General features: G+C 46.3%; 1 protein-coding gene across 8 annotated transcripts in view; it reads left to right on the top strand.

Annotated features, from left to right (window-relative positions):
• The window catches only part of HDAC8 (histone deacetylase 8), a 104,722-nt gene that overhangs the window by 37,187 nt on the left and 41,065 nt on the right, over positions 1-26,470 (top strand). For 5 of the 8 annotated variants that reach the window (XM_026653927.1, XM_026653931.1, XM_026653930.1 and 2 more), the window contains 4 exons: positions 4,478-4,555; positions 6,640-6,748; positions 19,647-19,819; positions 21,679-21,777. In XM_026653927.1, the coding sequence (XP_026509712.1) occupies positions 4,478-4,555; positions 6,640-6,748; positions 19,647-19,819; positions 21,679-21,777 (459 nt within the window). The remainder of the gene's footprint in view (positions 1-4,477; positions 4,556-6,639; positions 6,749-19,646; positions 19,820-21,678; positions 21,778-26,470) is intronic. The other 3 variants (XM_026653928.1, XM_026653933.1, XM_026653932.1) reach the window with 1 other exon arrangement.

The following is a 26,470-nucleotide window of genomic DNA, read 5'->3' on the forward strand; positions in this document are numbered from 1 at the left end:
CCCCCCCCCCCCCCACACACACACATCCAATTCTCTGCGATGATCCCTTCACCCCTCTCCCCCATCGCGTGGCTAACAGCGGGGACCATTTCTGTTCAGCCGAGCAGGAACGGGCACCTCTGAATGTCCCCTTTATAAAATCACCCCATTTCAACCAGGTGACCGTGAATGATATCACTCTCCTGAGGATAACAAAGAGAGATAAGGAATGGATGTCTGCATGCCAGCAAACCATACGCTGCCATGCTTTGTTATGCAATGATTCCAGACTACGTGCTACTGGCCTGGCGTGGTAAAGTGTCCTACCATGGCAGACGGGATAAGGCAGCCCTCCCCAGAAACCTTTTGCAAAGGCTTTGGGAGTACATGAAGGAGAGCTTTCTGGAGATGTCCCTGGAGGATTTCCGCTCCATCCCCATACACGTTAACAGACTTTTCCAGTAGGAGTACTGGCCGCGATTGCCAGGGCAAATTAATCATTAATCATTAAACACACTTGCTTTTAAACCATGTGTAATATTTACAAAGGTACACTCACCAGAGGTCCCTTGTGTGCCCTCAGGGTCTGGGAGCACGCCTTGGGTGAGTTTGGGGGTTACTGGTTCCAGGTCCAGAGTGATAAACATATCCTGGCTGTTGGGGAAACCGGTTTCTCCGCTTCCTTGCTGTGAGCTCTCTTCATTGTCTTCATCATCATCTTCCTCGTACCCCGAACCCGCTTCCCTGTTGCGTGTTTCTCCATTGACGGAGTCAAAGTACGCGGTTGGGGTAGTGGTGGCTGCACCCCCTAGCATCGCATGCTGCTCCGTGTAGAAGCGGCATGTTTTCGGCTCTGCCCCGGACCTTCCATTTGCCTCTCTGGCTTTGTGGTAGGCTTGCCTTAGCTCCTTAATTTTCACGCGGCACTGCTGTGCGTCCTTGTTATGGCCTCTGTCCTTCATGGCCTTTGAGACCTTTTCTAATATTTTGCCATTTCGTTTATTGCTACGGAGTTCAGCTAGCACTGATTCGTCTCCCCATATGGCGAGCAGATCCCGTACCTCCCCTTCGGTCCATGATGGAGCTCTTTTGCGATCCTGGGACTCCATCATGGTTACCTGTGCTGATGAGCTCTGCGTGGTCACCTGTGCTCTCCACGGTGGGCAAACAGGAAATGAAATTCAAAAGTTCATGGGGCTTTTCCTGTCTACCTGGTCAGTGCATCTGAGTTGAGAGTGCTGTCCAGAGCAGTCACAATGAAGCACTGTGGGATAGCTCCCGGAGGCCAATAACGTCGAATTCCATCCACACTACCCCAAATCCGACCCGCAAAGGCTGATTTTAGCGCTAATCCCCTCGTCGGAGGTGGAGTAAAGAAACCAGTTTAAAGGGCCCTTTAAGTCGAAAAAAAGGGCTTCGTCGTGTGGACGTGTCCAGGCTTAATTCGATTTAACCCTGCTAAAGTCGACCTAAACTCATAGTGTAGACCAGGCCTTGATTGCAGTGGCTGGGGATCTAGCTAGATCCTAAGACAGCACATACGCTTCCAGAGGAACAAGTATAATTTTGGCCAAATCTTTTAATTGTTTTCCCCAATCTACCAGTATCATTGCAGTCTTCAGTGAGTTGAGCCTTTGTCAGCTAGGCCAAATCCAGGCCCCGATCTCTACCTGACCACTGGTAGAGCGCACGACTGATTCACTTGGGTTGATATAAGTCAGGGGTCTCAAACTCAAATGACCAGGGGGGCCAAATGAGGACTAGTTCACTGGCCCGAGGGCCGCATCACTGACACACACACCCCCGGCCCTGCCCCCACTCCACCCCTTCCATGAGGCTCCACCCCTGCCCTGCCTCTTCCCACCCCTTCCCTGCCCCCATTCCAACCCCTTTCCTGAAGTCCCCACCCCAACTCTGCGCCCTCCCTGCCCCCAGAGGGTGTAGTAGGGGGGTGGCAGGGGCTCAGGGCAGGGAGTTGAGGTGCAGGGTGCAGCAGGGGGCTCAGGGCAGGGTGTGCAGGGTTCGACAGAGGGCTCAGGGCAGGGAGTTGGGGTGTGGGGTGCAGGAGGGGTGAGGGTTGGGGTACAGGGGGTCAGGGTTCAGGCAGGGGGCTCAGGGCAGGGGGTTGGGGTGCAGAAGGGGTGTGGGATGCAGCAGGGGGTTAGGGGGCTCAGGGCGTGGAGTTGGGATGCAGCAGGGGGTTGGGGTGCAGGCAGGGGGCTCAGGGCAGGGGGTTGGGGTGCAGCAGGGGGCTCAGGGCAGGGAGTTGGGGTGCAGGAGGGATGTGGGATGCGGCAGGGGGCTCAGGGCAGGGGATTGGGGTGCAGGCAGGGGGCTCAGGGCAGGGAGTTGGGGGGCGGGGTGCAGGAGGGCTTAGGGCTCTGGCCCGGAGCCGCTTACCTAAAGCGACTCTGGGGTGGCAGTGGCGCACACCGGGGCCAGGGCAGGCTGCCTGCTTCCCTCCCGCCCAGCTCCAGCTCCAGCTCCAGCTCCGCAAAGAAGCTGGAACCATGTCCCTGCGGCCCTGTGGGGGCCGCAGGGCTCCGCATGCTGCTTGCTGCTCCTCCAGGTACCTCCCCTGAAGCTCCCATTGGCCGCGGTTCCCCGTTCCCGGCCAATGGGAGCTGTGGGGGGGGGTGTGCCTGGAAACCAGGGCAACACACGGAGCCCTCTGCTCTCCCCCCCCCCCCCCCCCCCCCCCCCCACAAGGAAGTGATGCCAGCCGCTTCAGGGAGTGGCGCGGGGCTCGAGGGGGGCAATCCCGTGGGTGTAGTTTGCCCACCCCTGGCCTGGAGGTAGGCTGGGTGGGGGCGCGCGGGCCGCAGGAAATAGCCCTGCGGGCCGCGTGTTTGAGACCCCTGATATAAGTGAAGAGCTAGGGCAGGGTGAGGTATCATTGTGTCTCCTCGCCAATGCTCTTGGTGGAAAATGAACAGTGGTGAGGCATTGGGGCCCTGCAAACAGACTCGTGTATGGAGGAGGATGCCTAGAGTGCAGCTTTCACAAGCCAGAGGTGCTAGCTTTCATCTTGCTGTAAAGCAGGGTTCTCAAACTGTGGGTCAGGACCCCAAAGTGGGTTGGAACTCCGTTTTAATGGGGTCACCAGGGCTGGCGTTAGACTTACTGGGGTCCGGGGCTGAAGCCCAAGCCCACTGCCTGGGGCTGAAGTTGAAGCCCGAACCCCACCGCCTGGGGCCAAAGCCGAAGCCGAAGGGCTTCAGCCCTGGGCAGCAGGGCTCAGGTTACATGCCCCCTGGCCGGGGCTGAAGCCTTTGAGCTTTGGCTTTAGCCTCCCACCTGGGGCAGTGGGGCTCGGGCTTTGGGCCCCCCAAACCGGGGCAGCAAGCTCAGGCTTCGGTCCCCATTCCTGGGGTTGTATAGTAATTTTTGTTGTCAGAAGGGGGTCACAGTGCAATGAAGTTTGAGAACCACTGCTGTAAAGAATGGCTTTCTCTCCACTTAGCAAGGTGAGGTTCCCTCAATTCACTTAGGCCCAGGTCTTCAAGGTATTTAGGCATCTAACTCCCATTGATTTTAGTAAGAGTTTAGGTGCCTAAATACCTTTTGAGCACCTGGGGCTAGTTGCAGACTCGTGATAGGAGATGTCTTGCGTGTCTCTCCCAGCCCCTGGTGCTTGCTCTGTATTATTAAAATACACGGCCCTGTGGTGGTGATCTGAGCAACGGTGGAATATTAAAAACAACAAGCTCTGTATTAACAAGCTCTAATTCTATTAAGCCCCTCCGCCAAGGGGTCTCAAGCAAGAGGATTTCCTCACGACCCCTCGCCTTCCATACAGGACGCAGGATTGTGTCATGGCCAATCCCAGAGCTTAATTGCTTAATGTCGTCAATGCAGATTTGTGATGTTGCAGCAGTCTGTAGTAAATGATGAATCTATAAAACTAAAGCCGGAACGGTCCTTGACTGAAGCTGCTCTCTGCATTGGGGCTATTATTTCAACACTATTTAACGTTTCCTGCTCTCCTAATTTTTATGGTGTGTTTCATTTTGGTCCATTTTCCCCCCACATTTGGTTTGTGTTAAGTCTTCTGCAACTTCTTTCCCAGCATCTATGTATATTAAAAAGAGGCTTGATGAACTGAAGTGCTGCTAAAAGGGATGGACCATTAACTCTGGTTCTAATCAGGGACAGGTCTGTTCCAGGGCACTCTAATTCTGAGCTGCCAGACTGCCCTCTGCTCTTCCAGTCTGAACAGACAATACCAGTGCTGCGGACTTTTGCAATGATTTGTGATGTGGAGATGCATTCACCAATGATTAGGTTGAGACCAGCAAAACTCATTTCACTTGTGACCCACGCCACATTTGAACTAGTCTCCATTTGTTAAGGAAGGATTTACTGTGTCATGTCTGCCTTTTGCGCATTCTCTCTCCCTCCCCCTACTGCTTGTTTGAGGTGTGCTGTTGTGATTTCTTTGTAATGTGTAGTTCATGTGAGTAATTGACACCTGAGTTTCTTTCTCTCTGTCTGATAGGTGTGGAAGATGCCTTTAGTTTCACCTCCAAAGTCATGACTGTGTCTCTGCATAAGTTTTCACCAGGATTTTTCCCAGGCAAGTAATCTTATTATGGCTTCACTAACTAGCAGAGTTTCTGCACTTGGGTTAAGTCCTGTCCCCTTCACTCTTTCCAGGTTTCCCACCACCCGTCTGTGTCTGCATCCTCTCTCTACCCAGAAAACAATGCAACAGGAGCCCATACACTCAGTAGTGCGCTTCCTCAGCCTGTTCCTGACACTAAACCTCAAGGGCACGACCACTGCTGGGTCCATTCCACTGTGCTGCCACTCTCTACCTGGGCTGGTGTCCTGCTGTCTAGCAGAGAAAAAAGCAGAACATCAGCAGGGCTTGGATGAGCCCAGAAGGGGCACTGACGGCAACCTTACCCTCTGTGTACCTTTAGAGGGGAGAGGGGACAATGCAGTGAGATGCAAGGCACCCTTGCTTGTGCCTTTTTCAAGAGAGGGAGGCTGTGAGGCTCTAACGTGGGACTCTCTAGAGCTATGTCTTCACTTACTGCAGTGTGTCACGTACAGACACTACATGGTGCAGCGAAAGGCTCTGGTAGCGAGGAGACAGCAGGGACGTTATGCTGTTAAAAATAGCAGTGTAGACACATGAGGCACTGCTTGGGCTGTACACAGCCCGTGTAGAATATCTACCATGGGGGTTCAGGCATGTAGGGCACTCTAATCTTCTTGTCTAAGCCCTGTCTCACCGTCTCTACATTGCTATTTATACCCATGCTAGCTGGGTGGGCAGTGTCTGTACTCTACACGCCACCATAAATGTATGATACTGTATGAGTTAGCTTGTCAATGGCTAGGGAGGGCTCCATTGGCACTAGTGAAAGCTTTGCAGGACTCCGTCAAGAAACGTCTGCAGTCGTCCTCTTTACCTGCTTTCAGTTGTGATATGATTAGATGTACAGAAGCAACTCTTACCAGAGTTTTCCACTTTTTCATGTGACACACTGTTTGCTCCAATCAGAAGTAAAATTTTAAAAATAGCTTTTTTGTTTAAAGTGAACATTTAACTAGTTTTTTAGGTTTAGTGTTAAATAAATCTTAAATAAATTCATGTCAGCTTTTGTAATTGAAGGAAAATGTAATTCAGACGTCCCCTGCGATGTTGGCAACTCAAACGCAACAGTGCTGTGCAGAAAGTGTAACTGACTATGGAAATCCTGCATGAAACTGGCGAGTCTAGTTTTACTGTCTGAGCTGAGTGAAATGTAAAGTCATTGAAGATCATAAATGATCAGTAAATCTTTCTAAATCCATTCTGGTTTAGTTAGGAAATGATTTTCAGTGATACAGACCAAGAAACCTCTTAAGACAAGTTTTATCTTCACCATATCCTGTTCAGAGATGGTGTGCAACCCATGTAGGTCTGTCCTGGCAGGTGCTGAGCCCTCTGGCCCCAATCCAGCAAAGCACTTAAGCATGTGCTTAACTTTGAGCATTTGAATAGTCCCATTGATTTCACTGGGATGATTTATGTGCTTAAAGTTACAGCTATGGTTGTGAGAGAGGAAATATTATCCCCATCTTACAGATGGGGAGCTGAGTACAGAGAGACTGAGTGACTTGCCCAAAGAAGTCTGTGACTGAGGTGGGAATCAAACCCAAATCTCCCAAGTCCTAACCACAGGACCATCTTTCTGTCTGCCAGAATGGTATTTATTATATACCTTAGGGATTGTAGAGCCTTAGCACGTGGATAGGTCAGCGGCTTTTATCCAAAACTTCAGCAGTATCCCTTTAACTATCTCCCTTTAGCATCAGATTCTACCAAAACCCCTTTCACTGTCAGTTGCAGCAACCTGTGTGTAGATCTGGGCGTACACACTTCCCTCTCCCACTGTTGCTAATGTATTGAAGTCTCTGAACTCTCTCTGGTGCTGTAGTTTGCAGAGTTTGAAATCTTAGAAGTATCTTCCCCAGGGCAGATACTTCTTGAACAAGGTAACTCAAAAACCTCCCCTGTTGGAAGTAGAGTGCAGACTTCTCTGAAGGTGTACTGTGCCTCAGATCTTCCCATCCTTTGAAAGACATCCCAGATCTGTTCAGCCAATGTTATTGAGCTCATTTTCTCCTTAGCTGACTGATAGTTCGGGTTTGTTTTTTGTTGCTCAGGAACAGGAGATGTGTCTGACGTTGGCCTGGGGAAGGGGCGATATTACAGTGTCAACGTACCTATCCAGGATGGCGTTCAGGATGAGAAATATTACCAGATCTGCGAGACGTGAGACCCATTTTCTATCTGTTTTGTTTGAATAGAGGATTTCAGAGAGCAAAACCTGTACAAATTTTTAATAATCTTTTTATTATTTAAGTTGTGGCCCCTTTATGGTGTCAGTTTAAAGACACAAAGCTATGTTAACTGGTGAGCTTACCTTGTAGGATCCCAATCCCTATACAGATTGCTGCTCAGTGCTTCTGTATATACAATGTCATCCACCTCTAGGTGGAAGGGGACAAGCACCCAGTTTATCTGTGTGTGTTTATTTTGAGGGGCAGAGGGTGTAATTTTAACCAAGCACAATGGGGCAAATATCTACTCTTAGACTAAGTGCCATGGAATCTCTAGTGTCCATACAGAGAAGGGACATGGTTGGGGAACAAGGTTAAGGTTGTTTGCAAAGCATTTCAAGTGCAAACCTCCATTGAATTTATTTTATCTATCTTGGAAGGATTAAGGACTGAGCCATCTTTGCTAGAATTGGAACGGTTGGTTTAGAGGAGTCTAATTCTGCACCTTCACAGGTGCATGGCACAAACCACTAAATCAGCCTCTCTGGCAAAAAATGAAATCCAGGGCCTGTTCTTTTCTAAAGGTGATTAACTTTAGGACACTGCTGCTGCATGCATTTGTATGTCAATCTAGTGCTCATGAAAGCCAAGGGCTAAACCAGTTGCTAGCTCAAGACACATGATAGGCAGTCATTGTGCAAGCTTCCCAATCCAGCTCTGGCAATACGTGTTTGTCCTGAACTATACAGTACCCAACTTACTCCACTACCTCCATGATTCCAGTCTGGATCACTTCTGAGCATACTGTGTCAAAATACAAAGTGATTTTAAGATTCCAATAAACATCCACCCAGGAGTAGAATGAGACCATCAGATTTGTTTCTACTTGTGACTCAAGTTGGGATGTAAACCCAAATTCAAAACAATTCAAACAGAATACATTGAAAATATAAAAATAAAACAGTTGTGAAGTCCAATGTGCTAAATGGGAAAATCTTACATTGGCCTGGAGAGTGTTAAATAAGCTAAAAGATCCCTTCCCTCTGACTTCTTTTTTGACCTACAACAATGATCATAGAGTCAAATTATCCATCCATTTACAAAGTGGTCATGGTATTTGATTCTGTGACCTCCTGTGACAATGAATTCTGTAAACTGACTACTCCCTGTGCAAAGTATTTCCTTGTATTCTTCTCATCAGTGACCCCTGCTGGCGAGAGAAGCCCCCTTTCATGGGCCGCCTTTTCCTCTTTTGCAAATAGCTGGGCTCCAGACTTGCTCTTTGGCGTTCCCACAGCCAAGCACCAGTAAAAAGTTATGCAAAACCATGCCATTTCCCTCCCTCTTGGTGGCAACTGCCTTCCTCATCTCTATGGAAACTGACCCATTGCAGCACAATGATATAAATAAATAAAAAGGAAGTTTTTCTACAGGAGTCTTAAGTCATGTGCACTTTGAACTTGCCTCTCTATAAATAAGAGTGCTTGTGTTTGAACGCTTTTGTTGTAGCAGATAAACTCCTATCCTGCTCTTGGGTGGTATGGCATATGTATAATTGCCTATTGTTTCTGGAAATTGAATGACTCAGACTCCAATTAAATGTAATTGTTAGTAATAGCCGCTGTGTGGAACAAAAGCCAAGGTGTGACATTTGTTTTTTTAAAAGTCTGACGTCTTTAAAATATTGTAGATAAAGGCAGCCAGAGATGAGACGTTAGAGACTGGCAACAGCAGAGCTGGATACTCATCTGCAGCAGTATGCATCAGTCATACACAGTGCAGAGATGTCCAAGAAATCTGTACACACACAGTGCTCTGGAAACTTAGGCACTTACCTATTTCCTCCATCAAAAGAGAAAGTTACATGGGTTCTAGCTAATCAATGACTATCTCTTATTCATAAGATCATCCAGAATAGCTAACTTATTTGATCTTCCTGAAAAAGTGCTCTAGTTAGTGGGTCAGATAGGTTCTGATAAAATGATGGGTATCTTCACATCTATTTTAAATATTAACCTTCTGAAGATAAAAATACAGCACCTGAACAACATTACAGATGTGGAGAACCATACTAATAAATAATCCAGAACTTGCAGGGGCATTTTCTTAATTCAAACAGAAATATTTCAAGGCACGTTTATTCAAATTGCTGTAGCAGTTAGTATGGTACATTCACATTTAATGATGTGAGGAGGAGAAATTTACTTAATTCTCGTCTAACAGAGTCAGTGATGTACAAAAGCAGTAAATATTTGTTCAGAAGGGTCATACATAGTACATTCCAGTGCATAGCATATTACTATACACGTATGTATATGATTATATATTAACAGTACATGCTGAGCTGCAGTATCAAGTTTTTCTCAGCATGAGTTTGGGATTGTTGCATTACTCTTGACTGGAGAAACCACGAGTTATGCAGGTCACCCCAAAAGAGTGAATGTGAAACCTTTATAGCACAGATACCTTTGTGTGTTCTGTTTTTAGTAAGGAAGGAGGTTTAAAATGTATTAGCAAGTTTAAGAAGGTTTGGAACTGGATGTTTGTATCCCATCACTGAAGGTCAGGAGCCTTAGTTACTTTGGGCCTAGTGATAACACCAGCAGTTACATTATATAGGATACGAGTATAGAAATCTTCAGATTTCCGCATGTGTGTTGACCATTGATTGCCTGGGGTTAAGAGGAAATGGCTGCTATGGGCTGAAAATTCCATATTATTGTGCATGTTTCTTGCCCCTACCTCTGACGTGTCTGGCAGTGGTCACTGTCAGAGGCAGGATGTTGGACTAGAAGAACCAGATCTGATTAGGTGTGGTGGTTTCTTCTGTACAGGCTTTTGAGGGAGAGAAAACTATAGTACATCTTAAACATGATCTAAGCTAGCTTTTCTAAGCATTCGTGCCTTAGTTTCAGGACCTTTCAGGATCAAAACAAGGGTTGAGCCCCCTCTCGGGGAAAGTGGAATCACCCTTTCACAATGGCACAAAATGCCCATTTCTAGCTTTGATGAGTCAAGCAATATCTGATCATAAACCATCTGCTGGCCTAGACTGAACAGTCAGTGAACATAAGAGAGGTGGGTGAATGGAGAGGAGAAAATATTTTGTGGCAGATTGACTTTTTTATTAAACAAGACACCTGTTTAAAGCATTTCAGATTTTGGAATGTTAGGCCCAGTCCTGAGGAAATGGGATCAGAGATTAGAGAGTGCAAGTGAGGCAGATGGAATGTGCATTTATCACACATCTCTGTACCTTATAGTTTGCAGTGTTGTTGTAGGCCTGTTGGTCCAAGGATATGAGTGAGACAAGTAGGTAAGGTAATATCTTTTATTGGACTAACTTCTGTTGGTGGAAGGGACAAGCTTTTGAGTGTCAGAGCTCTTCCCCAAGTCTCGAACAAGTAACCAGAGTGTCCAAACTAAATACAAGATGGGGCAGATTGTTAAGCATAAGGGGTTCATGCATGCTGTATGAGACCACTTAAAATGAAGTGGGCAATTAAGACTTAGCAGGTGGGTGACCAGTTGGTGTAATGAGCCATAAAACCAGTGTCTCTGTTAAGTCCATGGTTTTTAGTGTCCAGCCAAAGTTATTAATTTAAATTCCCAGGCTTGTCTTTTGAAGGTTTTGTGCAGGTTTCCTTTGAGGATGAGGACTGAGAGGTCGGATATGGAGTGATCGCTTTGTGAAAAGTGTGTGCCCTTGGGTGACAGGATGATCTTGTCTTATTGCTTTTCTGTGAGAGTTCATTCAAGAGCATAGTGTTTGGTTTCACCCACATAGTTATTGTCAGGGCATTTGATACACTGGAGGAGGTATACCACATGTTCTGATAGGCATGTGTAGGACCCATGGCTCTTGAAAGTGTGTTGGGAGGGGGAGTATGATCATTGTAGCAGTGGATATATGGCTGCAGGTTTTAAATAATAAATAAATAAATTAATTAATGGAGATATCCCATCTCCTAGAACTGGAAGGGACCTTGAAAGGTCATCGAGTCCAGCCCCCACTCAGTACTTGAGTATCTAAGGTATTGCTCAGTGATGCTCAAAACTCGTCCCTTTCACCAACAGAAGTTTGTACAATAAAAGATCTCACTTACCTCGTCTAATCACATGGCTAGTGGTCCTGATTCACTTTGCACAAGTGAAAATGGAGCCAGGTGGGGAGAACTGGGCTCTCCCCTCCAAGTGTGGTGCGTGCATAATATAAACACAACTGTGTAAAATACAAAGTAAAACTTAAATAGATACATGCCTCCAGGGCTTAAATTCTCAGAGATTTCCCAGAGCCCCCCACTCCCCTCCCCATTTGGGGGGCTCAGGGCTTGAGCTGCAGGGTGGAGGGTCTCAGAGCTTTAGCCCCATGGGAGGGAGGCACGGGGGCTCAGGGGTTTAGTCCTGTGGGGGTGGGGTCGTGCCCAGGCTTGGTGCTTCAGCCTCATGGCAGGTGCACCAGGGCTCCCTTGGGTTTGAAAATATTTTCTGGAGTTCTGCTTCAGTGGGCTCCGGCTGAATTTAAGCCCTGCATGCTTCAGCTGTTGTATTGCAAAGCCATGTGATAACAGTTTATCATATTGCAAAGCCATGTGATAAACTGTTGCTAACGGATGTAGAAGGTGGCTACTGCTCCTGTTAACTGATGCACATTGAAATGTAGAATGACTAAGAGAATAAGCATGGTACCCTGTACCCACTCAAAGACAATCTGTTTTCAAGGCTTTCCATGAAATAATATTGGAATTAGGCTGGAACCACACCTGCTGCTGTGGAAAGAGGAGATGTGCTAATACAGACACGAAACGGCCAGCTGAAATAAAAATCAGGCTGCCTGGTCACTTTATGCCTGACCTGTTTTAAACACACTTTTTATCATTATTATTTTTCAAGTTATTGTCCCAAGCAAAACCACTGCACTTCTCCAGTCAGCCTGCCACCTCCACTCTTCAGTCCCTGCCATCTTACTCAGCACGCCTGATAACCGGGACTTCCATCAGTCAGGAGGTGGAGGGAGGGCTTCTAGAAAGCTCCCCTGAGACCTCAGAATAAACCTATTGACATGCCAGGCTTTGAAATCAACCATGGAGCATGTGGGAAGGAAATGGAGGATCTCTAATTAGAAGAGTCCAAGCTCAGGACCTGGACATCAGGATGCGGTACAAGCAGTGCAGCTCTCATAAAGAGAGAGGTTTATTCAGGGTGCAGACCCAACAGGTAAGAATGGGAACACTGCTCAAATGCTGGGCTTGGCACCTGTTTGGGGGGTAGTCTTGGAAGGTCAGGTACCTATGCTTGTAGGGGTTGCACCTAGCAAAGCATCTGCAACAATTGCAAGATGGCTGGCCCACCATCCGGATTTCTTTGAGTTGATCTGGATTTCATCATGCAACAAGACACTGATTCTAAGTGCTCGGCCAGACTCTGTAAAGTTGACATGATTAAAAATATACTGCCCTGCAAAAATAACGGCTGCAACAATGGTAAGATTTGCACTTAAACCCTACAGAGGCCACAGCATTTGAAATGAGGCCTGAAAACCCAGACCCAAGCTTTCATTTCTTTCTAGTTTGAACACAGGCCCTGGTTCTAATGGGGGACTTCAGTCACCCTGACATCTACTGGGAGAACAATACAGCAGTGCTCAGACAATCCAGGAAGTTTTTGGAGAGTGTTGGGAACAATTTCCTGGTGCAACTACTGGAGGAACCAACCAGGGGCTATTCTCCTCTTGACCTGCTGCTTACAAATAGGGAAGAATTGGTAGGGGAAGTAGAAGGAGTGGCAACCTGGGCAGCATTGACCATGAGATGGTTGAGTTCAGGATCCTCACGAAAGGAGAGTAGCAAAACACAGACCCTGGACTTCAGAAAAGCAGACTTTGACTCCCTTAGGGAACTAATGGGCAGGATCCCCTGGGAGGCTAATATGAGGGGGAAAGGGGTTCAGGAAAGCTGGCTGTATTTTAAAGAGGCCTTATTGAGGGCACAGGAACAAACCATCTCGAAGTGCAGAAATAATAGCAAATATGGCAGGTGACCAGCTTGGCTTAACAGTGAAATCTTTGGTGCGCTTAAACTCAAAAAGGAAGCTTACAAGAAGTGGAAACTTGGTCAGATGACTAGGGAGGAGTATAAAAATATTGCTCGAGCATGCAGGGGTGTAATCAGGAAGGCCAAAACACAGCTGGAGTTGCAGCTAGCAAGGGATGTGAAGGGTATCAAGAAGGGTTTCTATAGGTATGTTAGCAACAAGAAAAAGGTCAGGGAAAGCGTGGGACCTTTAATGAATGGGGGAGGCAACCTAGTGACAGATGTGGAAAAAGCTGAAGTACTCGATGCTTTTTTTTGCCTCGATCTTCACAGACAAGTTAGCGCCCGCATTGCTGTCCTGGACAACACAGTATGGGGAGGAGGTGAGCAGCCCTCAATGGTGAAAGACCAGGTTAAGGACTATTTAGAGAAGCTGGACATGCACAAGTCCATGGGTCCAGATCTAATGGATCCGAGGGTGCTGAGGGAATTGGCTGATGTGATTGCAGAGCCATTGGCCATTATCTTTGAAAACTGGTGGTGATCAGGGGAGGTCCTGGATGATTGGAAAAAGGCAAATATAGTGCCCATCTTTAAAAAAGGGAAGAAGGAGAACCCGGGGAACTACACACTGGTCAGCCTCACCTCAGTCCCTGGAAAAATCATGGAGCAGGTCCTCAAGGAAACCATTTTGAAGCACTTGGAAGAGAGGAAGGTGATCAGGAACACTCAACATGAATTCACCAAGGGTATCATGCCTGACCAACCTGATTGCCTTCTACGATGAGATAGGGGGACAGGGGTGGACGTGATATATCTTTACTTTAGCAAAGCTTTTGATATGGTCTCCCACAGTATTCTTGCCAGGAAGTTAAAAAAGTATGGATTAGATGAATGGACTATAAGGTGGATAGAAAGCTGGCTAGATTGTCGGGCTCAACAGGTAGTGATCAATGGTTCGATGTCTAGTTGGCAGCCGGTATCAAGTGGAGTTCCTCAGGGGTCGGTCCTGGGTCCAGTGTGCTTCCCATAAGGCGTATTGAACAGCCTTCAGATGATGATCAGGTTTGGCTATTACTGGCTGGAGCTGGATTGTGGCTGATGGATTGCTATGCACAGGTGTTGCAGAGCTCTCCAGGCAGTAAAAGCTCTTTCATACCAGTGACCTGCATTAAATGAGCCTCATGGGCAGTTTTCAGCCTTAAGTCATTGGGATTTTGAGAAGGAAGGAGAATCAGAACAAGGATGCCTTTGTTTAATCTGGAAAGGAATGGGTGTCATCTGTAAGGACAGAGAGAACAGGCTGAGCGGGGAGAGAGGCAGAATCAGTTAAGGTTGAGTGTAGCGGCTGTTGGGAAGGAGAAAGGATTGGGGGGTGGTAGTTTGGTGGGTTTGGGGCACAGTTTCATGAGGGCTAGGGGACTATTCCATAACTCATTTTCCAAAGGTCCAGGTAAATGCTTGAAGAGGAGTCCAAACTTTGGGAGCTCTTCCAGATTTTTCAAAACCACAAACCGTACTGAGATTCACTCGTGACTAGCCAAGAGAAGGTTTGAATGCCTCCAGTCCTTCCCCTGTGCCTGTGGGATCCCTAATGAGGGTAATCAAAGCTAGATAACATTTTGGCTTCCATTCTGTTTTCACTCAAGAAACTAGAGTGGTTGGCTTTCATATCCCACCCAAACACAAACCCACCCTCAGCTGCACTCCAGTCAGGAGGCTCCATTCTTCTGACCTTTCAGTATGTAACAAAGGGGCACTTATACTTCTGCCACTTCCTTGTTTTGAGTGAATTTAGAGCTGATGAAAGATGCTGGCTTGACAGCCCTGGGGACTGAGGGCCTCTGTTTAGCCACACAAAGCACAGCACAGGCAATGCCATTTTCTCCCCATATGCTGCCCTGATGGGGTTTAATCAGGTAGCCGACACAATGCTGAACCCAGTTTGTCCTCGTCTACGCTGCCCACTAAGCTATGGTCATTGTCACCTCACTTGATTGTCCACAGTCATGGTCAGGCATAATAGAATCCTGTGAGATAGACAAACTCTCAGAGTGTTGGGCTGACTGGATGCTCTCTGGCCACCTGGAGTTGGTTTCTGTTACATTCTTGCATAGCTTGAAGTTTAGCCTGCTTGCCAAATCTGGCACCAGTATGAGAGGTTGCCTAGAGAAGAAATTCTTCCAGAATGTAGATGGAGCTGACTGCAGAGAAGCACTTCTCATCTCTTCCCAGATCAGTAGAAAGAGTTACTCCCTCCTTGAGCATGGGGCTGAATTATCAACGTGCTCTAACAGAGATTCCAGGAGCTTAGGCAGTATTGATGTTTATCATTTAGGTAAGATCTGCAAAGTGCTTTGAAAAGGAAAAGCACTGTTTAGGATGAATGTTGAAGTTAAAAACTTTATATTGTGAGCAAAATGGTCAGAGCAGCCTGAAGGGATGCTTCACTGTCCTAACTGGGAGCCTTTGCTGAGAAATGTTGGGAAGACTCGGGACCTGGATTGGTTCTGTGTGGCTAGAAACAGCTTTAATGTGTCCAGGGTAGCTCTTTTAGGAATAATCACAGGTCTTGTGTGGTAGCAATTCTTGCCTTGTGTGGAAGTGGTGGATTCTGCTGCAAGAAGAGAACGTCCCCTAGATGAGGCAGGATTAAGGAGAACCAGACCTGTGCAAACGTTTACAGGTTTCAATGGGAGCTGTTGTTGGCGCTGGAGAGCTCTCACAAAATTGCCCATCAAATGAAACTTCTTCAAAATGTGTATCTTGGAAAGTGGCTGTTGGCAGCAATTTCAGCCCATCTGACATTGGATCTAATGGCCTTGGTAACAGACCTTCCCATTCTTCTCTAGCAAGAGGCAAACATTCCACTGGCCATAGCGTTTCACATGTGTCTGCCCTTTGCTAATGGAGCCTCGAGGAATGCAGAGTATCTTGTTAGGAGAGAGCAAGCTGTTTGAGGTAGCCAGAAACTAGTGTCTATCTAACAGAAGTAGAGAACCTAAGCAGAGGGGAGTGTCCTGGGGAAAGGTCAGTTGGGATAGTCGCACACAGGGATGAGAGCAGCGGGGTGAACAAGCTCTAAGACTAAGGAGGCCAATGTGGAGGCAGTATCCCTAGCCCTGGGGATGGGAATGACTTGCATCACTCTGCAATGACCACCGTTCTCCACACACACACACGCTCCCCAGACAACTGAAGGAGCAGCACTCATGGGTTTGAATTAACCCTTGCAGGAGGAAAGATTACCACAGTATGGGGTCCTTCGGCGGAAGGATGCGAATAGTGGGGGCCACTCTAGTGTGACGAGAAATCTAGGTGAGACATTGTCTGTGCAAATAGACAAACATCAACCTCCTGGCATGTCCTCCCTAGAATGCTGGTGTTACTCTCGGGAGCTTGTCTGGGAGAGAGTACACACTCTGGGTGGTGTGTTTGAGGTTAGCTCTGGATTGACAGCCCAGGGGACTGAACTATATTATCAAGAGTACAATTATAGCATGGGCAATCGCAGTGCATATCCTCCCCAACCCCAGTCATTATTATCAAGCCCTCAAAGAGCCTCCGTTAGTGATGAGAGAGGAGTCTGGCCTCCAGAGGCCATCCAGCTGCTGGTCTCCCTTCTGAGCCTGCCAGCCATGGGGCCTAGTTTTGTGTTAATTATGAGGGTGGGGTTTTATTTACCCATTCAATTATCCACTAAATTGTGATTCTTCTCTTCCCTCTCTTCCCCCCCCCCCTGCTGTCTACCAACTAGCCCAGGGGTTCTCAAACTGGGAGTCAGGACCCCTCAGGGGGTTGCGAGGTCATTACATGGGGGGGGTCACAAGCAGTCAACCTCCACCCCAAACCCCACTTGCCTCCAGCATTTATAATGGTGTTAAATATATTAAAAAGGGTGTGTAGAGGAGCGGACTCATCCCTGCGGCACTCCTGCTGGTGACTTCCGGGAATTAGCTCGTTCCAGCTCCAGAGTGCCCTCTGCAGGCCGGGGTGATCCGCCTGTCCTCTGGCCCCCGTGTCCCTCCCTGGTCCCCAGTGCCCTTTTACCTGGGGTGCTGCCCCCTGGCAGTAACCCCTCAATCTTAGGGTCTCCCCTCCCCAGAGAAACCCCACCCACTATTCCCACCTCACCTCAGTATAAGGCTACTGCCAGTCATCATCTAGCCCCATGCCCTGGGGCAGACTGCAGTGTCAGCCTACTCATCACTGGCATGGTTGCGTTTGGACCTGCTGCCTTGGCCTACCCCTGGGCTGCCCTCTGCAACCCCCAGTACCCCTTGGCCTTCTGCTAGGCCGCAGCCTGGGGCTTTCCAGGCTGGAGCTCCCCAGCTCCTCAGCCTGTCCCCAGCCCTGCTCCACTCAGATACTCTGTCTCTAGCTCCCCGCAGACAGGCCCTTCTCTCTCTGAATGCAGAGAGAGAGTTCTTCTGGGCCTCTGGCTCACAGCCTTTTATAGGGACCAATTGGGCCTGATTGGGGCATAGCCCAGCTGTGGCTACTTCCCCAATCAGCCTAGCTTTTCCCTGCCACAGCCCTCTCCCTGGCCATTTTAAGCCCTTCAGGGCAGGAGCGGGGTAACCACCCCGTTACAGGGTGTTAAATTTATTAGGGGGGGGGGTCACACTTAGAGGCTTGCGATGTGAAAGGGGTTGCCAGTAAAAAAGTTTGAGACCCACTGAACTAGCCTTTGGATGGTAGCAACTCTTGGTCATACCTGCCCTGGGCTGGCTCTGGAGCGGTGGCCTGCTGTAGAGTTGAAGAATCTGTATCCTATTGCTAATCCCCTAAGACATCCACTCTCCCACACTGTGCCCTGGTGACGTTCCCATTTGTGCAGCTCTGCTTGCTGAATGCACCTGAACCTGAGTCAGACATGCTGTACAGATCATGTTTCCCGGTTACATACCAAATTTGAGATGGGCACCTCATGTGTTTAGAAGGAAGTTACTAATGTGCTGTAGTCTGATGCATTCCCTACATCTGTTCCCTTTGGCAGGGGTACAAAACCTCAAACCCATGACTTGCTGGCTGGGTGTGGTCAGCTTCCTCCTGAAGCACCCTGGTGTGGATAGTGATATTGTATGTTCCAGTAGTTTCACATCATGGTTGTCAGATAGACTTACAAATTATTAGAGTTCCTACAAAATACAAAGACTTGACTGTCTCGTGTTATTGATCAGTGAAAATCCCCAGTGTGTGGCAAAAAGTGTGTCAGGCAAATTGATCACGTGATCCTTGTATCATAGGAGCAAAAAAAAGTACAATGCCAAGATAGCAAACCCCGCAATGCCCTTTGTGACCGTATGTTTACTAATACAGTTTAAATCCTGTCTGCTGCTCACAGGAAGAAAGAACTCAAGGTTATTTTTTTTTAATAGGGGGTGGTGGTATTTTGAGGCTTCTCTTTCAGGTTATTAATCTGGTAAAATCATCATTTTCCTCATTTTATACCAATTCCCACTCCACTGAGAAGTCCTGTGCCCTTGGGCCAAGCTCTCAGCACATATGGGGCATCTTTAGGGTGTGCTGCCTTCTTCCAACACTTCTCAGCACTCTGCAGATGTTAAGTTTGGGATATTTTCATAGGTTTGAAAGTACATTGTATATTCATTGTATATTCTGTCTACGTAATATTTATTGTTTGTGCGTATTTATTCCTATTTTAACAGCCATAAGGCCATTAAAGATCCCATGGCATGTAGTAAGATTAGGAGTCTTAGCTTTAGTTTCCCTCCCAAATTCTGTGTGGGTAATTACCTACTATTTACCTCTGCAGTCAGACATGGATACAGCTCTTCCCTTCCTATCCTAAACTATTACTGTGTAGATGCCATATTCTTCACTATTATTCATGAACTAACACTGGACACTGCTGCACTCTTAAACATTTGTTGCGTTTCACCCAGAGATGGGTGCACTTCAGGGCTTTTCTACATGGCAATGTAGTGTGCAGCAAGGGTTTGAGTGTACAGCTCACTAGCCTGCCGCACGGTAAGTTGCCATGTGGACCCTGCTGCTGCACACTTAAAAATCCATAACAGTACATCAGAGTGCACTCCAGAACAGTTAGTTGCAGTAGAAGGGTTTGCATGGCCAGTTAGTGCGCTGTAGACTTACACCCCAGCTTGGCATGAGCTAAGTCACCAGGTAGACAAGCCCTCACTGGTGAGTGAAGTAATGCTTTCACCTGAAGCTCATAAAACCCAGTGCCTTGTTCCTGCAGACATTTGTGCACATAAATAACTTTGAGCTCAGTGGGACTGCTCACATCTGTAAAGTTACTTAGATGAGCAAGTGTTAGTACAACTGGAGCTGAAGTTTCACTAATGTTTGGGATACGTCTGGATGAAAGTCATATAAATGTAAGATCATTATCACATAGGAGCTGTTACCTGTAACCAGCTCTCTGATTTGTCACATTGTTTTATGATTACGTATCAAGTGAGATCTGGGTATATTTTTCTCCCTGTTTGTGGTTTTTCCCCCCAGAAATGTAGGCTAAGGGTGGTCTCTGGACCATAGTTTTGGAGCCTCTGGCCTGGATCTTTGTTGGCATAGATGGTACTGCAAAATCACTTCCCATTTCCTTACTGTTTTTAGGCCCTTTTAGCGTGCAATGTGACTGAAGAGCAGAGTCCAGGTCTACCATGCCTGCCATAACTTTGACCAAAGTGGCATTCTGGGAAATAGGAAAGTACTTCTCGGCTCAAAATGTAAAGCCTAGCCAGTGATTGGAAAGGCAAAGTAACAAGTGTGGTTTAGCTGGCTGAAATGGCCTGCACACATCACACTGTCTCAATGTTCCATGGAGGTGTGGCCATTTGTGGGAACTCCGTTTTGTTTTATTGCATGCAGTGTGTTGAAGGAGGTGTACACGGCATTCAACCCGGAAGCAGTAGTCCTGCAGCTGGGAGCAGATACGATAGCCGGGGACCCCATGTGTTCATTTAACATGACTCCAGTGGGGATTGGCAAGTGTCTGAAGTACGTTCTCCAGTGGCAGCTGGCTACTCTCATCCTGGGAGGAGGTAAGTGCATGAGAGACTTATTCTGCTCTTCAAGTAACAGGTTAATACAGCTTGCTCCCCTGAGGCTGCTCTTTGATAGTGAGCCCCTCTGCTTCTGAAAGCGGCATCATTTGAGAAGGGCAGCTGAAGAAATTGAGCACGCATAGCATAAGGGGGGCACTGTATTGCTGATGCAGTGCTATTTGTACACAGACTTCAACTCCTTGGTACCAACAAGTCCAAGTCTCAATTCCTGACTCCGAGATCCTGGGTTAAAGGTTGCTTGGCCCCTCCAGAGATCAGAAGCTGTTAACCCCAGTCACCTCTGACCCTGTCTGCTCAATGCCAACTTTGAGTCCCAGCTCTTGTGATCTGCACTGCGGGGCTTCTCTTTAAAAGTAAGCATTATGCTCCCAGACCTAGCTTGGGCATCTGGCAATGAATTATCTCATTTGGATTCAGGCAGCGTTTGAATCTTTTATTGGCTTCATTCACAATAAAGCAGAATTTTGATACCTAATGGAAGCCCCTTGAATGCTTTTTGGCTTGTAGCACATTCTGCCACTCAATATTACTAGCTGCTTGTCCAATGGATGGGAAATAAGCAATTCCGTGTCAACAAAATGGGGCAAGTGGGGAGCACTTTGTCCCAGGAAATCTCCTCAGCTTCTTTTGGAAGATGCCTTACCCACAGCATCAGCTGCTTGAGTAGCAGCTATCATTTTGGGGGCTAGGTTGTATCATTTAAGGGATATCATCAAGTACAATAGAGTGGGCCTAAAATTTGACCTAGCTACTGCTAGTTGTTTGGTGAATGTTCTGAGTGTTAAAACCACCTGTGAGCGTGAGGAGGAGAGGCACAGAGAATTTTGTTTTATGTACCACTTCTTGCCAAGAAATGAGGAAAACTAGCCACTGTCTTAGGGAAAATAACAAAACTAAGTACCCCCGATGGCTCCGTTCTGAGCAGGGAGATTGATGTTTGCCAGAAGGCAAAGGGGGAGAGAGATTGTGAAACTGTTTTCAGTCTCCCAAAGTGGAGTTTTGATTAAGTTACTCTTCATTGTTTGTAAGAACTCCTAAAAGTTTCTGATGGTTATTTGAGTGGAAAGATTCCCCTTGCACAAAGTAAGGACATCAGCAGTGCTAACTGCAAATATATTGGAGCTTTTGACTTGCTGAGCCCCAGAATGAGCCCCACTTGGGAGTTTGTGTTAATTTGGGGATGCTCAGATGCTGAATCTACTCACAGGTTGTTTCACCACTTTAATTGGCTTCATATTTTAGTCACTACTTTTAAATAAGAGTAAATTCCTCTCCAGAGGGATTCTTGCTCAGAAGGTGGCACCGATGGAAATTTTATCAGCGAATGATCAGTGTTGCTTATCCTTGATTTCATTTTGGATCACAAGCTAAGGTTAAAAGGGAGATCCCAAACTGCTATACCTGATTAGTCTGCTCTGCTCCACTCACGTTAACTCCTTCCATGCGGAGCCTGAGCATCTCCCTCCCCACCATGTCACCTTAGGAAATCTTGACCCTTGGAGTCAAAGGCTTGCAGTTTGGAGGTATCTCTTGAAGCCAGATCTGGAGGAGTGGATGATATTGCATGTGCAATTGCTGAGATGACCTGTGGGTTCAATTTTGCAAGTCTCCCTTCTTAGTACAGGTGATTAACTGCTTTAACTTAGCCCTATGCATCCAACAGGTGCAAAATACAGTTACTGTGCATGACTTGGGAAGACCAAATCAAAAGCCTTATTCATATGCATTGCAGATATAAAGTCTCTTGCTTCTCAACAATACATTCCTTTCATTAAAACTGTTTCTCTCATTCTCTCTCCCTCTTCCCCTTCCTAATTTCACGATTCTTGCTGGAGACAGGAGGCTACAACCTTGCCAACACAGCCCGCTGCTGGACATACTTGACCGGGGTCATCCTGGGGAGAACGCTACCCTCCGAGATCCCAGATCACGAGGTAAGGCTCTGACAAACCATCCCTTCTCCTACAATGAGAGCTGAGTCATTCCACCTAATCAAAACGGCATCCTTGCCACTCAATACTGTTTTGTTGAGAGACGATCCTGTAACAATAACACACTGTCCCAGCAGCATAGTGGGCTCTTGTTCCCAAAACCCGAGACCATCTGCATCTTTTTACAAGGGATCTTGGAAGCCAGTCAGTTTCAGAGAGGGGTTCACCTGTTTGCACAAAGAACTCTTTGGGACATGCACATATTTTCACCAGAAAAAAGCAAGCCCTCTCTCAAGTTAAATTTAGCCTTGTTTTCCCTGGATTTATAGAAAGTTCCAGATGAAACTTCCAAACTGTACCAACTGCTGCTATTCCAAAGGGTCATGGGGCCAGGTGTTGTTCTTTTAACACAAGCTATCTTGAAATGCATGATCTGAACAATGGTATCCTAAAGTGTTGAACAGGGCAAGGGGATCAACTTGAAGGAATGCTGTCTAGATAAAATTTTGCACCTGTCAATCTGTTTGCTGAACCCAGATAACTAGGGTGTTTCTTCCCAAGCCACATGCTTCAGTGCTCTTCCATTCCCACATCAAAGTTCAGTGCTAGCAACCCTACCAAAACGAACCAGAGTATTCAGCCCAGCCCTACAAAAACAGCATAGTACTTGGCACTTCTGTAGTGCCTTTCATCTTGAGGGTCTAACCAACCAGTATGCGTAGAATGAGGTAAAGAGCAAATTCATGGAAAGGAAAGGAATTTCAGATTCAAGCTTGAAAGAGGTGATTAGCAATTGTAAGGCTTATAAAGCCTTTTTAAGGGTGTCCTATTTAAATGTGAACCTCTGACCACAGCTGGGGAACATTTGAATGAACCTTGAGTATACATGGAGAGTAAATAAGGTACTATTTCAGGAATTAACAGGTATCAGTTATTATCTTTTTTTCTTGTTAATCTGAATATTCAGCATTTAATGATTTCTAAACAGTACTGAGGGATTAGTGTAATGCAGAAATGGAACAGTTGGAGGATGTTGCTGTGCATATAACGTTGCATCATTTGGCCCCAGGCCTTATGACTTCTTAATCTGAACAAGCTTGGCCAGGGAATGGGTTATGGAAAGGGGGATGCTTTGCCTGCGAAGCTGGGATTGCTCTGAGTTTAGGGTCTGAAATTGGCCAGACCAGATCAGCAGCAGATTCCTGTTGTAGCATTACAGTGCTTGTAATTTTCAAGGGCTGAGATGAAGCTGATGTTCAAAGAGCTGTCTTGAATGCATGTTCCCAGATGGGCGTGCTTGGAGGTGACCCTCGATCACAGTGGTTGAAGAGGCATGGGATCTGGAGGAGGAGTTGCATTGGCTGCCCAGCAGACATCCTCATTCCAGTTGTAGAGCCATCAGCTCAGCTTAAGAATTCTAAGCAGGTTTTCTGCAGCAAGTTCTTTGATCTCAATGCCTGCCAGGAGCATTGTGTCTGGCTGTCAGATCATGAAAAGGATGGTAGTAAAAGACTCTACATTTCAGTGTGGTGTGGTCACCAACTGGTTCAGCCAACAAAACAGCTGTTGATGGACAGAGGAAGTGTAGAATCTGTTTCTATGTAAACTGTGTTTCCAAATCTAAGACCCTAGGAATGATTGTAGTGTGAAGGTGCACTGATCCTTCTGGTCTGATAGCCCTGCCAACATCTCATTACTTCTACCTTCTTACATCCTATTTCCCAAGTTCAGCTATTTCTCCTTAATGCTTTCTCATATTCCATATTCGTGTCTCCTCTCATGCTGTCCCTGGTGCCCGGAACAGCCTCTCTTTCTGGACATGAAGCAGTTTCCCTCTCTGCTTAAAGCCCACTTCGATCACCTAGGTTTCCATTGCCAATCAGCTGATGCAGCTTTCTTGTACCCTAGTCTTTGTATTGCACCATTTATACTGTAAACTGTTCAGGGCAAGGAACGTGACTATGATGCCTTATTTAAATGCCAGGTAAATTGGCTGAAAAATAATGAATAAACCTATAAAACACCTATATGAACGGAGCATGGAGTGAAAGGATTTACTTTTGTAGAAACTGCGGCTCAACTCCATCAATCTATTAGAATACACTTGTGTGTTATCAAAATAGTGGATAAAGTTGAGTCAGTTACATTTGTTTGGATTTTAAAATTGACTTTTAAAAAGCTTTTGACAAAGTCCCTCTCAAGAAACTATTAAAGAAAGATGAAGTACTGTCATGGGTCAAATGTTGGCTGAGGTGATGAAACCAGTGTGAAGAAATGGTCCATTGTCATCATGCAGAAGGCTAGCAGCGGCATGCCTGCCACAAGGTCGCATACCAGGACCCCTTTTATTGAATATCTGTGATGATCTAGAAAAAGGGGGTGATCAATGAAGTGACAAAATTTGTAGGTGACATAATTATTTAGGTTAATTGAAACCAGAGAAGATCGAAGAGCTGCAGAAGGACCTTACCATGCTAAGTGAATGATCAATACAATGCATTTGTCAACAATGAATTTCAGCTACCAAAATGATGTGCAACGAGTCATTCCAACTATTCCTTGCCTACACATAATCACACAGGAAAAAGACTTGGGCATCTTTATGGCTTGCTGAATGAAAGTATTTGCTCAGTTGTATAGCAGGGCCAAAGAAGTAAATAATGTTAGGATAAGAACGGCCATACTGGGTCAGACCAAAGGTCCATCTAGCCCAGTATCCTGTCTACCAACAGTGGCCAATACCAGGTGCCCCAGAGGGAGTGAACCTAACAGGAATGATCAAGTGATCTCTCTCCTGCCATCCATCTCCACCCTCTGACAAACAGAGGCTAGGGACAACATTCCTTACCCATCCTGGCTAATAGCCATTAATGGACAACCTCCATGAATTTATCCAGTTCTCTTTTAAATGCTGTTATGGTCCTAGCCTTTACAACCTCCTCAGGCAAGGAGTTCCACAAGTTGACAGTGCGCTGTGTGAAGAAGAACTTCCTTTTATTTGTTTTAAACCTCCAGCCCATTAATTTCATTTGGTGGCCCCTAGTTCTTGTATTATGGGAATAAGTAAATAACTTTTCCTTATCTACTTTCTCCACATCACTCATGATTTTATATACCTCTATCATATCCCCCCTTAGTCTCCTCTTTTCCAAGATGAAAAGTCCTAGCCTCTTTAATCTCTCCTCATATGGGACCCGTTCCAAACCCCTAATCATTTTAGTTGCCCTTCTCTGAACCTTTTCTAGTGCCAGTATATCTTTTTTGAGATGAGGAGACCACATCTGTACGCAGTATTCAAGATGTGGGCGTACCATGGATTTATATAAGGGCAATAATATATTCTCCATCTTATTCTCTATCCCCTTTTTAATGATTCCTAACATCCTGTTTGCTTTTTTGACCGCCTCTGCACACTGCGTGGACGTCTTCAGAGAATTATCCACGATGACTCCAAGATCTTTTTCCTGATTCGTTGTAGCTAAATTAGCCCCCATCATATTGTATGTATAGTTGGGGTTATTTTTTCCAATGTGCATTGCTTTACATTTATCCACATTAAATTTCATTTGCCATTTTGTTGCCCAATCACTTAGTTTTGTGAGATCTTTTTGAAGTTCTTCACAGTCTGCTTTGGTCCTAACTATCTTGAGCAGTTTAGTATCATCTGCAAACTTTGCCACCTCACTTTTTACCCCTTTCTCCAGATCATTTATGAATAAGTTGAATAGGATTGGTCTTAGGACAGACCCTTGGGGAACACCACTAGTTACCCCTCTCCATTCTGAGAATTTACCATTTATTCCTACCCTTTGTTCCCTGTCTTTTAACCAGTTCTCAATCCATGAAAGGACCTTCCCTTTTATCCCATGACAACTTAATTTACGTAAGAGCCTTTGGTGAGGGACCTTGTCAAAGGCTTTCTGGAAATCTAAGTACACTATGTCCACTGGATTCCCCTTGTCCACATGTTTGTTGACCCCTTCAAAGAACTCTAATAGATTAGTAAGACACGATACACCTATCTCATAGAGCTGGAAGGGACCCCGAAAGGTCATCGAGTCCAGCCCCCTGCCTTCACTAGCAGGACCAAGTACTGATTTTGCCCCAGATCCTTAAGTGGCCCCCTCAAGGATTGAACCCACAACCCTGGGTTTAGCAGGCCAATGCTCAAACCACTGAGCTATCCCTCCTCCCTTTACAGAAACCCTGTTGACTTTTGCCCAACAATTTATGTTCTTCTAGGTGTCTGACAATTTTATTCTTTACTATTGTTTCAACTAATTTGCCCGGTACTGACATTAGACTTACCGGTCTGTAACTGCCAGGATCACCTCTAGAGCCCTTTTTAAATATTGGCGTTACATTAGCTATCTTCCAGTCATTGGGTACAGAAGCCGATTTAAAGGACAGGTTACAAACCCTAGTTAATAGTTCCGCAACTTCACATTTGAGTTCTTTCAGAACTCTTGGGTGAATGCCATCTGGTCCCGGTGACTTGTTAATGTTAAGTTTATCAATTAATTCCAAAACCTCCTCTAAAAGCAGCAGAGTCCTGTGGCACCTTATAGACTAACAGACGTTTTGGAGCATGAGCTTTCGTGGGTGAATACCCACTTCTTCGGATGCATCCGAAGAAGTGGGTATTCACTCACGAAAGCTCATGCTCCAAAACGTCTGTTAGTCTATAAGGTGCCAC

The sequence above is a fragment of the Terrapene carolina genome, unplaced genomic scaffold (genome assembly GCF_002925995.2).
Source record: "Terrapene carolina triunguis isolate 2854851 unplaced genomic scaffold, T_m_triunguis-2.0 Scaffold172, whole genome shotgun sequence".
Lineage (NCBI taxonomy): Eukaryota > Metazoa > Chordata > Testudines > Emydidae > Terrapene > Terrapene triunguis.